Raw genomic sequence first — 14,898 nt, forward strand, 5'->3', positions numbered from 1 at the left:
TTAACACGTACAGTACATCTTTATTTACCAACATAAAAAGTGCATTATGCGTTCAAACTACAGCATTGTACAGTACAAAAACTACTGCATATTTAAATTGAAAAAAAAAAAAGGTTACAAACTGAAGTAACCTATTGTGAACGAAAGCTTTGACACTCATTGATGATATGAGCAGAAAAGCTTATCGAGACTCCTCTGAGTCTCTTTCATTACTCCAAAAGGTGCAAAAAGAGGTGACAGCATTTCAATATGTACGCGATTGACAAAATGATTCACTTTTTTTTTTTTTACAGCTTCAAGGTTGTGTCCAATTTGATAAGATGCCAAATATAACTTTGGTCTTCCACRTTTAAAAAAAAAAAAGCACAATTGTGTTCAAAACATTGGCAGCACTTAAAAATTAATTTAAGTCAAAGAGCATTTAAAAGTCATGTTTATGTTGTGTCTAGAATTCAGGATTTCAAGCCGTGCAGCACAACTTCTCACGCTGCTCTCCCAAAAATATTTTACAAAGTAGGTGATGAGGTTCATAACATTACTATAATGTTAGTTTGGAAGATAGCTCGCTCGTACCGATATTTACGCAATAATAATAAAAACAAAAATAAAAAACAGTGCAAAGAAACAACAAACTCAGAAAACCTCTGTTGTGTTTGTTGAAAACAGTGTGTGTGCCACTGGTGAAGGTTGCAACCTTCTCTCCCCACTTTCATCTCATTCCCTCGCCCTTAAGACTAAATGTGAAGTTAAAGTATTAAYGCACAATTCTGCGTTAAAGATCTATTTCACCTCTCTTAACTTTCAGGGTGGTAAAATTCTGAGAAAATTCAAAGTTGGAAACTGTTCATGAGAATTAATAGGAATTTGTGGGAATAAACCCAGAAATTAAAATACTAAATGTCTGCAACAGATTGTAAATATAGATGAGGAAAATTTAGCACCGTTTTGACTAAAACTACCAGATTTCATGGCTGTGCTGAGTAATGAGGCATACTGCACCCTAAAAAATGATAAACTGTCACCTGTAATGTTGGGATTGATAGAAATAGTAATAGTTTTGTTTTGAGTTGTGAGAATGATTTATATTTTCTGTACATAAATCTATATATTTCAGTTATGTTTTAATGTAATTATCTACTGCCTATGACAAAACAAAATGTTCGTTTTGTTAGAATATGATCATTTTAAAAATTACCCCCAATTTTCAGTTAATTCCACCAAATTCTCATATATTCCTGTAGAATGTTTCCAGTTTGGAATATTTCCCAGATCCCTCAGCTCAACTTCCTATAAAGATTAGTGGAAATTTTCAGCTTCTTTAGAACTCTACTAACTTGGCATCGCTAAAGGGACAAAAATACACAATGGCCTGGTTTCCGTCTGGGCACTGGACGCAGCATGAGGTAAACTTTTGATTTTACATCCTTTTAACAAAATTCTGTGATAAACTCTAACTTTGTTTCAAGACTTGGTTTCTTTCGAACTCTTTGAGGGATTCCAGTTCATCAATGAATGCAGTTACAATCTTGTAGGTGGAACCACCTGCCTTTTGATAGCAGATACAGAACGACTTGTACCGTCTTGTGTCTCATGGATCTGTGCCTTGGGTCTCTTTGTAAGGCACTTATTTGTCCATGACTCAAAGTTAGAGGTGAACTGATGGCTTAACACATTTGTCAAATACAGCAATATGACTCATTATTCTGAACAGCAGTTTAAGAAGCAATGTGGCCAAAGAAGTGTATCCTCCTTATAAAACAGTTGGCATTATTATTATTTTTGTTCTTGTTTTATTTCCTCCTTTTGTTTTGAAAATCTGTGCAGGGTTCTCCAGTCCCACAGTGTGCTGGATGAAAATGTGAATGGAGTAGATAAATATGTAGGATCTCCACGTCATTTGTCAGCTTCTGGGCTCACCTGGAAGGGCTCTCTCTGGAGTGTGCAAGCTCTTGCAGGGCGGTGACAGCGCCGAGGCGGCGGGGGAGTCCCACTCCATGCCCGGGTCTGTTTCTGGCGACAGAGACAGCAGCAGCAGCGTCCCCGCATCTGAGGAGCAGACTGAGCACAGGTCCTCGCAGGAGAAGTCGAGGCTGCCCAGCTTGGCTAGAGAGTTGGACCTCTTCAGCTTCGAGGACACGGTGAGGCCCGCGAGTCGCATGCGGGTCTCGATTTCCTGTGCCCTCTGACGCACGAGGCCGGGCTTCCCCCTGACGCTGCGCAGGCTGTCGCTGCTGGAGCTGCGTGTCAGGGTGGAGGTGGGGGTGAGCAACCCAGACCCCACCAYCCCTAACAAGGCTTCATTGGTCAGTGGCACCATCAGAGGTTCTAACCGCACTTGGGATGGTGTTGATTTAGCAAAGTTCCCTGGGAAGCTGGAGAACTCGTCGTCGTYGTCGTGTTGAGAGGAACTCTTCCTGGACTTTTGGCGTGCGTGGAAAGGCTTCAGAGAGTGCAGGCTCTGCTCAGACAGCCCTGAAAGTCTCTCCAGCCTTTCGGCGCGACGGCGGACCAGCCCAGAACGACGCAGCTGTAAGAGGCTCTCCTGTTGTTGGCCCACGTAACAAGCCACTGCAGGCGTTGCTTCCTTCAGATCTGCCCTCACCAGCTCTGGGAGAACCTCCGAGGCAGCTGCAGACTGGGCGTCATCAAGCTCGGCGTTATCTGTCCAGCGATCGCCATTGTCCACAGGCTGAACTAAATGCAGTGATTCTCCTGGCTGTTTCTCATGTGAAGCACTGGGTAGGCAGGCTGAACAGTTGGCACTTTCACACGGAGGCCCACAAGGGCCCCGCAGACCGTCAGCAGAGGAATGAAACTGTAGGAACGAAGCACTTTGGAGTAAAGGAGGAGAGCAGGGATTAAGGCAAAAACCTGGGTCTGAAGATTCTTCTTTCTGATCACACCCAAACAGCATAGAAGCCTCTCTTGGAAGAGGGGTGGAGGAAGCGTTTTCCTAAAAAAACATAAAAAAGTCAGATGAATTACACATTTAGCTGCTAGAATCTTTTTTATTTTCAAGTGTGTCCCAAACTTACATATTGAGTGCTCCAACGGTTGTTGTTGTTGTTGTTGTTGGAATTTTCATTGAGGGTCGCCAGATCCATCCCGAAACCTTCTGCATCTCCCTCTACTTCCACATCCTGTGTTTCATCCCCACCTCCCCCATCGTCTGGCTGCATCAGCACCTCCATCTCTGCTTCCTCCTTCCGTATGTCCTCCTCATCCTCTTCCTCCACGGTGCTGAACTCCAGCCTGAGACGCAGCTCCTCCAGGGGCTCGGGGCCTCGGCTGCAGGTCTGTGCGGCGGTCCCCTCTGCAGTGGGCCCAAAGTGGGGGAGGGGAAGGCCTTCTCGTCCGTCGAAAGCCTCGTCGTCCAGCAGGGCGTCTCGTTCCACGTCTTCAATTTCTATAAAGACCTTTTCCATGCCGAGGAGGGGCGGACCACGCACCGGCGTTGACGGTTCGCTGTCCAGAGCCGAGTCAGGGAGTCGGCGGAAGTAGTAGTTGTTGTAGGCGGGATCGATGTCAAGGGCAACGGCCCTGCATGGGGAGGGGCATGCTGCACCTTTGTCGGGCAGCACCTCCTCGCAGCAGGGAGACATTCCTGGCTCCAGACCCACATGCTCTCCTTCTTCTCCACAACACTGAGACAACCCCTGCTGACCCTCTGCCATCTCACAGTCTGCATCTGGATGCCACAGCTTGTTGTGTCGCTGTTTGCTGGGGGGGAAAAAGGAAATAATTTGTGCAAAAAATGTGTTAAAAAATCCAAAATCTAAAAGACGAGCAGTTTATAACACTACACACACACRTATCAGTTCAGGACGGTACCTGGCATCTAAAATGCCCTCATACTCTGCCAGCTGTCTCATGAAACCGGGGTTGGGTCGAGTGATGTTCCTCTTCTGTTTCACAATGTTGTAAGCTCTCTCCAGCGACCAGCCGTACTCCTTCATGGCGTAAGCGATGACAGTGGAGGCAGACCGACTGACGCCCATCTTGCAGTGAACGAGACACTTTGAGTCGTTTTTTCTGGAAATGAGAACTAATTGGTCATTTATGCAATAAATACGTGAACCACCTTTGCAGAGGCTTTCAACTACAATAAACAGAGTCGAGATAAAGCATCAGTGTATTTAACAGGTGAGTTTAAAACTCACTTTGCTTTCACAATGAAGTTGTACGTATCGTTCCAGTGTGCCAGCAGGTCGGTGGCCTCTTCATCGTACACACGAACGTTGTGATAACAGAACGTCCCTGGAAAGAAGTTGTCAATCTCCCTGGTCACATTGAGGATGTAACCCACCCTGGAGGAAATAATAATTGATAATTCATCAGTATTGCTTTTCTTGCTTGAATCATTATAAAAATGTATATTTTGTGTGGAGCTCTAAGTCACCCTGTCTCCTGCAGCTCCTCCAAATTAGATGCATTCCATTCAGATCCCTGAAACAAAAAGATTAATCCTTTAAGTGTTAAAAAAAACCTTTGGAATAAAAATAAAAATGAAACAATTTATCTCAGTTATTAAGTACAGCAGACAGTTTTTGTAAATGGGGAAGACAACTTGAATTTTCCCACCAGGTAGACGTGGTCAAAAATGAGAGTAGCTTTGTCCATCTGGCCAAGGATGAGCAGCATCTCATTGTCAATGAACTCTTTGTACTCCTTCAAGTTGCAGTTCATGTGCTGCTCCAACTCTGTGCGGATCTGAAATAAAGAAATAAACAGCATGTCTTGATTTCTGTATGACTGGTTTTACAGCAAATATGCATTCAAACGTTTTTTTTTTCCAGATGTCAATGAACTACCAATGAACTCATCAAGTCTTCTTTTTTTCCTGGAAATGAGTGGAGGCTACAGCTAGATTTCAAAGTGCTTGAAGGTTGTAATTTGACTGCTAAAAATTCTGATGTAACAGTTAAGGAGACTGAGGGAGTCAAAACAAAGCTGCAGATAAAACTGAAGGTCTGCAGGCTAAAAAGGTCAAACTTAATATCTGTAGAGAAGCTTGTGGATAAAAACGTCCCAAAGAAACAAATGCCGTCATCAGACGAGGTAAAAATTTGAATCTTTTCCCACAATAACCAATCATGTTTGTTACGTTTGTCCTTTATGTAAATATTCTTTTCTTGGTTGTGCAGAAGTCTGTTGACCTAGAAGCATCCATTTATAACACAGATAACATGCTGTAACAATGATCATAAGAATACTGCAATATTGTGCTAATCAAAATATCATAAAAAAGTAATAAAACTTAAATTATGAAGTGTATTGAGCACCAGCTAAACTAAAAACATTATAACTTGAATTTATCTGCAGGTTGTATTGGATCTGCCAAGAGATAAGTAGTGATTTGAAAATGAGCCTAAAACTATAATGATGTTTTTCTAATCTATTTTGGTAATGTTGAAATTTAAATTTTTAGTTTTAGATATGCATTTCAGATATGTTTTTTAAAGGACAAATTTTTCATGTATACCTAATCTTTTGCATACTCAGAGTAACAATCAAGTCTGCATTAAAGACAAATGGGTAGCATAAAAACAAAAGGACTGAGGTCTGTATAAATAAAAGAATGAAATGTAAATGCAGCAACAGAAAAAAACTAAACACAATCAGCATTTTATTAGGTTTTGCTTTGTTTTGTTACTTTTACCTGTTTGCAGGTGACATTCTCTAGGTCCTGGGATGTCATGATGCTTCTGAGTTTGGCTTTAATAAGGCACTCTGTCCTTTCTCTTTCTGAAGGCCTAAAAAACATTAAAATTCAATCATCAAAATACAGATTAAGTTATATTAAGTTACAGTTCCACAAAAAGAGTTGTTTCTAAAAAAAAGTCAATTTACTTGTCGACAAACATGGTGGGTGAGTCAGGTCGCGTGGTCTCCAAGTCTTTCATGGCGTTCCACTCGTTTATGCAGCTCTGGTCTGAAGTGATGCAGCTCTCATAGTAGCCCGTCCAGGTGAGAGCCATTCCTCCAGGGAAGTAGTTAAACCTTCGCGACACCTCACAAGCTTTGTGCAGCACTTGCAAGGCTGACCTAGATTGTTGTCGATCAGAAACAAAAATGAACATTAGACAACAGTGAAAGAATCAGTCAAACGTTCAGTCTGGCTTTGTGCAAAGTGCAGCCAGCAGGTGGCACAATGAGTCAGCACTGCTTCAGTCTGCATCACTGCAGAATCAGGAGGCTTACTGAGCTCTTCCATTATTCTTCAACTGTTAGAGACAGCCACTGTGACTCAGGGCATTGATAATTACTCACCACATTGCCTGCACCGACACGGGTTTGAAGACATGAGTCCGACTCGCCGTGTTCACGGTAAAACCCCTGAGGAGCAGATGAAACAGACGGGTCAGTCCCTGAGGCGGAGATCACTGCAGCTTTGTGTAGATCGAGCTCATCTGGTGTTATAGGACTGAGGCAGTGTTGGGTAAAAAAATTGGAAAAAACAGAGCTGCAGCTGTGTTCCCCGTCCTTATCACAAGGGTCACAAAAACTGAAGGGAGCTCACCCGTCTCCATCCAGATGGATCTTTGTGTCGCTCCACAGAGGTAGCACCATGCCGACCGAACAGCTTTTGCTAGCGGGAGAAAGCAAAAACAGACAAAAAGACAGAATGCAAATGAATGAGAAGTTTTGATAAAAAGCCTTTTTATAGCTAAATGACAAAAGCAAAAATTTTCTCATGGTTAAATTATGTCCTTCCATTAAAATTCTTAAAATCCCTGTGCCAATTACAGCTCAGTGAATACCTAATCTTCTGGACACAAGAAAATAAATACTTTAAACTTGAGGCAAACACAAAGTTAACTCTTTTCTATGTAATTCATYATCATTTTGTAACAACATACTAATTGTTTTTGTACCAGTCTTTATTGATGAAGTCGATCCCTAAAAGAATGTTCTCCTCTGTGTCCTGTCGCCCGCTGGTATACACCACAACCATGTACCGAACACGATCTGACCATCCACTTTCCAGACGTACCGCCTGCACAGTGAAAACAGTTTATTTTAAAGGGTTTACAGCTTTAGTCCTGCACAACAAATATACAGTAAATGACAACACTGTTACGTATACTGTATATTAACTGGAAACAGAAGTTTTAAATTAAAAAATTAAGATTTCACATTTGCAACCAAAACTCTCATCGTGCCAATACAAAACTGATTGAAACCTAGCAGCTAACTCCAACATACCAGACACATTTTACAAGGTTCTTAATGTTTAAACCACTTGTAAATTAAACATAAGCAAACAAGTGTAAAACTAACATGTAGTTTGGATGGCTTTGTAAAATCAGGTTTTCAGACAAGAACTAATACTTCTTTATTTGGGTTCTTTCTTTTGTTTCTATGTGTCTACATGACGACTCTTACCAGTTTGATTCTGTCTTCTGAGCGGAGAATGTTTATCATCACCTGCAGGTGTTGAGGTAAGTCACCTGTTGAGGAAGATGGTGAGTTGTTTGGTGATTACAAATTAATCTCTTTCAACAGACAATATTAATTCATGCTGGATATCTTATAAACTGAACACAGTACTGCTGTAGTCTGCTGAAAACATTACACTGTTCTCACAAACACCTCTTTTAAAACCTAAATGCCTCAAAACAATAAGGTGAAAGGAAATCAGGGAATTTTATGAAGTGATGTGCTGTTAAACAACTACATTAAAGAACTGCTAAAAACATCAATAAGTTGGGAAAATCTATCAAACTCAAAACTCTAAGTCAAGAACTTGTCTTTTACATTTTACATCTATCACTGCTCCTTGAGTCATGTAGAGCAGGGTAATAAAACAGGGTGTGGAAATGGACTAATAGCAAGAAAAAGTAGCATCCGACAGCGAGACAATAATGTTGAAATGTGTCACAACAAGGAAAACAGACAAACTTTAAGACCCAGAGTGTGTCTGAACAGCTGTGCGGAAACAGAAACTCTCTGACTTTGGTTTGTGCTTTTTTGTCCATGTTGTCTGTAAGGTAAGCCAAATATTTAACAAACCACTAAACTACCTATGATTAAACTTTCAGAAAGTAATCATTCAGTGCAGATCTACAGTTCTAACTTTTGGAGCCAAGCCAATTCAAGATGAAACTGCGCTGTCATTTTTAGGATTAACTCATTTGTTAATGTAAGATGATCTAAAGGCACTGTCACTTTAGGCTAAAACTCTGGCATGAAAGGCAAAGGGCAAAATTAATTTCTTCAAGGAATGCCAGGTTTTTAATAATATAATTATCTTATGTATCTATTTTTATCTATCTAATGCCAGACATGTTGGAGTTACACTTTACAAACTACAGCATTATTTTTAACTTGTCAGTGATGGTGTGGCAGCACCTTTAAGAACAAGAAGGCCTTTCATCAAGAACTTCTTATGTGTCAGCCTCACTGTCTCCCACTTCTTGGTCAAATCCCACAGGTACTGAGAAATGACACAGCTATTTCCCCTGGCAAATGCTCCTGACGACAAAGTACGCCAGGCAAATATGTGAGGTACCTGACGAAGTGGCCAGTAAAGATGGACAAAGCTGCCAGCCTCAGACACGAGTTGCCAAACGGCTTGGCAGCAGTTTAGTTGCAAGCTGATGGTAAAATCTCATCACGCAACTAACTGGACTCCACGGCTAGCCGTGAAACTTTAAAGCAACTACTGTGGTTTTCAAAGTTAAGAAAAAGAAGTTTGATTAAGGAGGAAATTCAGCCCAACTCGTCTTGTGAACTTATGCTTTCAAAGCAATATAATGTACAATCTCCACTAGCCATTCATTTACTTTAGTTAGCAAAAACTAAAGCAGCTGTTGCAGAAGAATACAAATGATTTGAACAATATGAAGTYAACTAAGACTATAAATGAATGCTAAAAATAGTCCTATAACTTGTAGAGTTTGTAAAGTTAGAGTTAGAACAGCACGTCAGGTTGTATAAATAGTAAGGACCTTCTTTAATCATCAACAGAAGTTTTGCTCAGAGGGCCACCATACGCTGGATTTAAGCACTAATCTGCCTAAGCTACAGGTCTGGAACATGCTTATCAACAACGCAGCCTCCAGCCTTCTCACCCCAGTTATAAACATCTGCTGCAGAGCTAATGAGTGCAGCACCTGACCTTATTTTACAGTGACGCTGCTCAATACGACCCTGATGCGAAGAGTGATGATGAACGCTGAATTGTGCTTCTTTGTGATTCTCACCTGCATGTTTGTGAGGAGGATGTGCTCTTTGGCCCTGCTGGCTGCTTCCCTGCTGCAAGAAGAGAGCAGCGCCCTTCACCATAAAGAAACTCTCACTCAGGCTGCAAACAAAAAGGGAGAGAAAAGTTACAAAACTTGAAACACATTACAATGTGTTTTGAGTTTTGAGGAAGAGATGCACATTCATTGCAATCACTTTAAACAAGAAAAAAAGACCAAACAGTAAAAAAAGAACCTCAGCAGATGGGTTTAGTTCAGTTAGAAAGCACCAATGAGATAACTATAAATCACTGATGTCCGCTTCTGGTGAATTAACTCCACAGCTCAGAAGAGAAGCCAAGCTGCCACGTTACAGAGGCAGACCTCATCCTGCAGCCACCAGGATTCAAGCACTGAGCTCAGATCGGACTTGTCAGATCTTTGCTGCCTTCAGAGAATGCAACACAGAATGCAACTCTTTGTGAAGCTTACCTTTCACCATGACTGTACAAGCCTCAATAACCACTTTATATAAATTTATCAAAGTCTGGACTTTATCAGGTCAAGCGTTGGAACTAGAAACAGATGAGATATTTAAGGAAGTGCAACAAAAAATAAAAAACACAAGTAAGTGCAGTTATTCCTCCAGGCTGAATTCAATCATTCCATGTCAGTGAAGAAACAATAGGAACACAATCCTAAATCAAGCTGACAGCTGGGTGGAACACACGCAACAGGTATTCTGTGTCTGCAATCTGGAAAACCAGGTCATCATTAGGAAAACACAGAAGTGATGAGTGACAAAATTAAAAAAAATAAATAAATCCTGAATCCCCGAAAGACAAACCTGTTTTTTCACACAGCTTTCATGACATCATTTTATTGAGGTAATAAGAGATTGCTGCTTCAAGCGAAAAAAAAGAACTTGTTTCGTTCAGAAAATGCCCATTATTGATATCAGAGAGACAAAACTAAAAAGTTTAAGGAGACTTATCCCATCTATATCAAAGAGAAACTGACTCCAAGTTTTTAGTTTTGAATAAACTGCTCCATAATCTTGCTCCCGCTGGTTGGACTTTCAAAACCCACGTACGGTTAAAAAGGCCTGAACCAAACTGAGCATTTTGTGGGAACAATGCCTTTCATTTTGTACACCTCACAATAAATTCTGGCCGCCCCCAGCAATGCAAAAAAAAAAAAAAAAAAAAAAACTTACAGTGACAAGGCATGGGGGTGGACACTTTTTAACAAGAGCTTTTGTGCCACTTCAGTACATTTTTATCATGTTTTTTTCTGTTTGATAAAGTTTCAAAAAGGGTCAACAGGCAGGAAATTGACAACTGTAAGAGGAAAAGGTTACTATATCACAACCAAAAAGGGGCAGGTGACTCATTGCGACTCAGAACTGTGTATGCACCTATCGTTAATTATTCCTTTTTAATCTGTAAATGTGTGTAACTTCTGAAGTGTAAATCAACAGCTGCCTTAACTACAGACACCCTATCTAAACACCAAAAGCTCAACTCTTTCCTTTGCTGCAGCACCCTGTTATCAGCTTCTCCACAAATGTTAGAGCTGAAAGTATGTCTTGTATCAAAGCAAACTGACTCTGAAAGCAAACTTTAGCAGATAACTCTGAATGCACCTGTACATACTCAGTAAAGAATGAACAGGAACTTGCTCCTAAAACAATTCAAAACTAAAGTAATGAGGCAACTTCTCATAATGTGGTTTAAGAAAAGTCAGCAAAACTCACATGCGGTTGATCTCCCTCTGAGTCAACACAGCATTTTCTACAAAATACGGCAGCATCTTCATCACGACCTCCTGAATGGGTTCTACGACCAGATGCATCCTGTTGACCGGAGTGAAACCCAGGCCGCTCTGGTGCGAGCTATCTGCTCTTCATTGTGGAGAAAGAAGAAACCGTGGCTTCGGTTTTGTCCTTTTGAGTGACAAACTGTGTCTGCCCTCATCTGTGAGGCTTTGTAGAGCAGAGCCGTCAGTTCAGAGGCCACTCCCTCCAGATGCCTCTTCCTCCTCCCTCATCGGAGCGCCTCCGCTTGAGTCTGCCAACCGCCTGCAGGGATACACTGCAGCCTCAGGCTCACACAACCAGAGTCCCAGGTCCTTCGCTCRGTTCTTCCTGTGACAATTCTTTAGTAGAGTAATGACGGTGAAACATCCAAGACTGCAGGTGAGAATCTAGAGAGTTGATCATAACATGAGTCGAAGAGTTCTGTTCGCCCCTTAAACTTCAGGTCAGCATCATTACAAAGTGAAGAATGAGTTTCTTCTTAAGTTTGTGATCCTGAAGTRAAATCAGCTACACCAAATGAGAAAGCCTCCTTTTCTCTGTGTTTACAAAGCAGAACTTCTCCGGAGGAAAGAAGCAGATATTGGTCAAACAGACTCGAGGGTACAGCCTYCACAGATCTCAACCCAGGAGCAAAGCAAAGGTGGAACAGGCAGCGAGAAGAACTGGCATCGTCCCAGAACTCCCCAATCTCATTATACGCAGGCTTATAAAGGAGGGATTAGCTTGTGTCTTTGCTTTCAAGTGGCCAGTGCTAGCTGTCATTCACTCACATGCACCCCTATCAAACACACAGTCTGAGATTATTTGGGATTATARCGGGTTACAGAGGACATACCTTTTRAACCCTAAAAAAACAAGAMATATTTATACAATAGGTAAATAGTATGAAAAACCAAAYTGAGAAATATAATTGTGAAAATAGACACACAAATACAGCTGAAAACTGACCATGTTTAGAGGATTAAAGATTTTTTTAAACTTGTGTTTTCTTCAGACACAAATCTATAAAATCTCCAAACAWAAATAATGAAACATCTATTGAACTKGGTGAGTTTGATGATTCACGGAAACCCAACAGCAACCGGACAATATTTGACAATCACCAGCAGTATTTAACAAATGTTTCTAGGCTCACTGACAGTCCATATAGAGCTCTGGGTGGTTCTGTGTTAGAACCAGAAAGACTAGAGAGAAATAAAAGGATAAAAGGAACTTCCATTGAATTTGAGGTCAAGTTTTAAAAGCATTTGGTATAAATGGCAGCACATCACAGCATGAATGTTTGATTTGTAGCGCTGTCTGTATCCAGATAAATGGAATAAATGGAGTAAAAAAGACCAGATGTCCTCTAAGCTGGAGCTCTGAGTCACTACATGAACAGGTATGAGAGAAAGCTGCTCCAAGTCACCCTGTAAAGAGGATACAAAGAGCCTGTTACCAGGCTGGTTTAGTCATGGTCTTTGGAGTGTGTTCCAGACACAAGCACAACAAGAAAAAAAGAAAAAAAAACTTTCTCTCGGGGTTGTCTGTTGCCTAATACTGGCATTTTCCTACGAAAGGGGTTAAGAAGGAGGGGAACAAGAGGGAGGAACCACCTCAGGTGTCAAAGGGCAAAGCAAAAAAATAAATGACACCATTGTACTGATGGAGAAAAAAGCACACATGAAAGACTGAGATGTGGGACTTCTGCTCCAGCCTTTATTGCCTCCGCCAAGGGGGTAATGTTTTCGGTTGTGTATGTCCATCTGTCTGTCGTTCTGTCTGTGGACAACATTACTCAAAAAACTTGTGGATGGATTGTCATGACATTTTTACCACATGTGTGTAATGGCCCAAGTAACACACCAATACATTTTGGTGATGTTCTGGATCACGATGGGGATACAGGAATTTTTTTCTTTTAATCCTCTGAGATCGGCAAAGCTGTGATGCTTTCACAGGGCTTCTGTAAAAAACAGTGAGCGCTTTCAGTGTTCATTTGAACTGGATTGGACAGCACGGACTTCAAACTTTATAAAAGTAATGTCAAAACCAGATTTAATGATGAATAATTTTTGCCATAATGTACGCATTTTTACACATTTGGTGCRCATTTAGAGAACGTTTTCTGACCAGGAAGGGCTTGACTGCACCATGAAACCCATTTTTCCCATTTCCTCAAACACACCACATTTCCGAAACAACCAAAACAGTTTCTCGCTACGCTTGTAAACACAGAGCTTCTGGCCGGGCCTCAAAGTTTGGAGACAGGGGAAGCCAGGAAGCACTTTATAAAGAGAGTCAAACCATTATAAACGCATACAAGGGGATAAAACAGACGTTTTACACGGTGGAATGTGACTGATGAAAACTTAGGAGCTTAATCTGACACCAGTTTGACAATGAATAACGTCGGGTGACGAGTCTGACTTTTTTTTTTCACATTCGACTCCACCGAGAAGAAATTCCGTGCATCCTGCCTGCTTAAATGTTCACTACGTCAGAACTTATTCAGCAAATGTGTTTCCATCTCTGCTTTTGTGCATTCACTCTATTACAGGATGGGGGAAATTGGTCTTGGCGGAGGTTTGCACTCTCCGAGTGCTTCTAGTTTCTTCTTGGTTTCTACACTTAAAACCAGAGACAGTCCCGTGAAGGCATAAAAACCTTCATTTGTCTTCTACAATCTGACCCCTCTGTGCTAAATACCAGCACATCCTCCTCCAACCAAACATTAAATTTACACTCATTAAACAAGTTGAATCTAAATGATGCTTGCTCAATTCTTTTGCACACAAGCTGAGTAAGTGAAATCATACTTTGGCTTATTGCCACAAACACCAGCCCAATATTTATGTTGGTCGTCGTCAACTATATGGGCTTTTCATCATTAAGGTCAGCCAGGAACAGAAAGTACAAATATTCCAGTTTGGCAGCTTTTCAGCTGTCCATCAACAGATGTAACCTTTCAACTGGTTTACCAGATCAGTTCACCCTGATAAATCTGTCTGTCAAATTAAACACTGCTCAACAAGCCTATTCTATAAAAACAAATTTACTGCCAGCTTGATTGCATAATGTGGCTTATGAGCCCTTCAAAAAAATGAAAGACATCTAGAAGCAAGTCAAGACTGGCATTGTGTATAAGATCATGCATCGCTCGGGGATATCACATAGGATATTGCATAACGGAAATCAAACTGAGCAGTTAGTAGGCCACATCTCGTGGTCAGAAACAGTGCTTCATTTCTTTATGATTCATGCCTTTCAAATATATTTAGAAGAAAAGGTTTCTCCCATAACTGTGAGGAATATAACAAACCCCACACAGCAGACTTCACTGATGGAAAAAAACAACCCAAAAGAACAAAGAACTCCGTCAACATGACTGACACATAAAAGCTTGTCCTGTTATCATTGTACCATCTTGACAAGTCAGTTTTGTGCTGACAAGTTCTTGTGCAAATCTGCTGTAAACGGAAATTAAATCTCTCTCACTGCTTTACCTCATTTGTGTTAAAACACCATCCAATTGTGTGTGGCTTCGTTTTAGGTATACATGCTTTCCGTGTCTATAACATACAGCGGGTAAAATAAGTATTGAACATGTCACCATTTTTTCCCAGTAAATATATTACTAGAGKTGCTAATGACATGAAATTTTCACCAGATGTCGGTAACAACCCAAGTGATCCATACATACAAAGAAATCAAACCAYAAATGTCCAGAAATGAAGTTATTTGTAATAATGTGGAATGGCACAGGGAAAAAGTATAGAACACATGAAGAAAGGGAGGTGTAAAAAGGCATGGAAAGCCAAGACACCAGCTGAACTCGCTCAGTAATTTGAAAGCAAGCCTGCCCCATGTCAGTGCAACTTAATATCAGCTGGTTCAGTCCCAAATGATGGCCAG

General features: G+C 41.1%; 1 protein-coding gene across 2 annotated transcripts in view; it reads right to left on the reverse strand.

Annotated features, from left to right (window-relative positions):
• Positions 1-1,118: 1,118 nt before the first annotated feature.
• Positions 1,119-14,898, reverse strand: part of ssh1a (slingshot protein phosphatase 1a) — a 17,477-nt gene continuing 3,697 nt past the window's right edge. Inside the window, exons 1-14 of one of the 2 annotated variants that reach the window (XM_014014353.1) lie at positions 10,942-11,189; positions 9,207-9,307; positions 7,387-7,451; positions 6,876-6,997; positions 6,521-6,589; positions 6,271-6,336; positions 5,851-6,045; positions 5,660-5,753; positions 4,582-4,710; positions 4,400-4,446; positions 4,161-4,307; positions 3,832-4,032; positions 3,036-3,720; positions 1,119-2,953 (exon numbers count right to left, since the gene is read on the reverse strand). In XM_014014353.1, the coding sequence (XP_013869807.1) occupies positions 1,901-2,953; positions 3,036-3,720; positions 3,832-4,032; positions 4,161-4,307; positions 4,400-4,446; positions 4,582-4,710; positions 5,660-5,753; positions 5,851-6,045; positions 6,271-6,336; positions 6,521-6,589; positions 6,876-6,997; positions 7,387-7,451; positions 9,207-9,307; positions 10,942-11,039 (3,072 nt within the window). In that variant the 5' untranslated portion in view covers positions 11,040-11,189 and the 3' untranslated portion in view covers positions 1,119-1,900. Of the gene's footprint in view, positions 2,954-3,035; positions 3,721-3,831; positions 4,033-4,160; positions 4,308-4,399; positions 4,447-4,581; positions 4,711-5,659; positions 5,754-5,850; positions 6,046-6,270; positions 6,337-6,520; positions 6,590-6,875; positions 6,998-7,386; positions 7,452-9,206; positions 9,308-10,941; positions 11,190-14,898 lie in introns of those variants that run through there. The other variant, XM_014014352.1, reaches the window with a different exon arrangement.

The sequence above is a fragment of the Austrofundulus limnaeus genome, unplaced genomic scaffold (assembly GCF_001266775.1).
Source record: "Austrofundulus limnaeus strain Quisiro unplaced genomic scaffold, Austrofundulus_limnaeus-1.0 Scaffold114, whole genome shotgun sequence".
Classification (NCBI taxonomy): domain Eukaryota; kingdom Metazoa; phylum Chordata; class Actinopteri; order Cyprinodontiformes; family Rivulidae; genus Austrofundulus; species Austrofundulus limnaeus.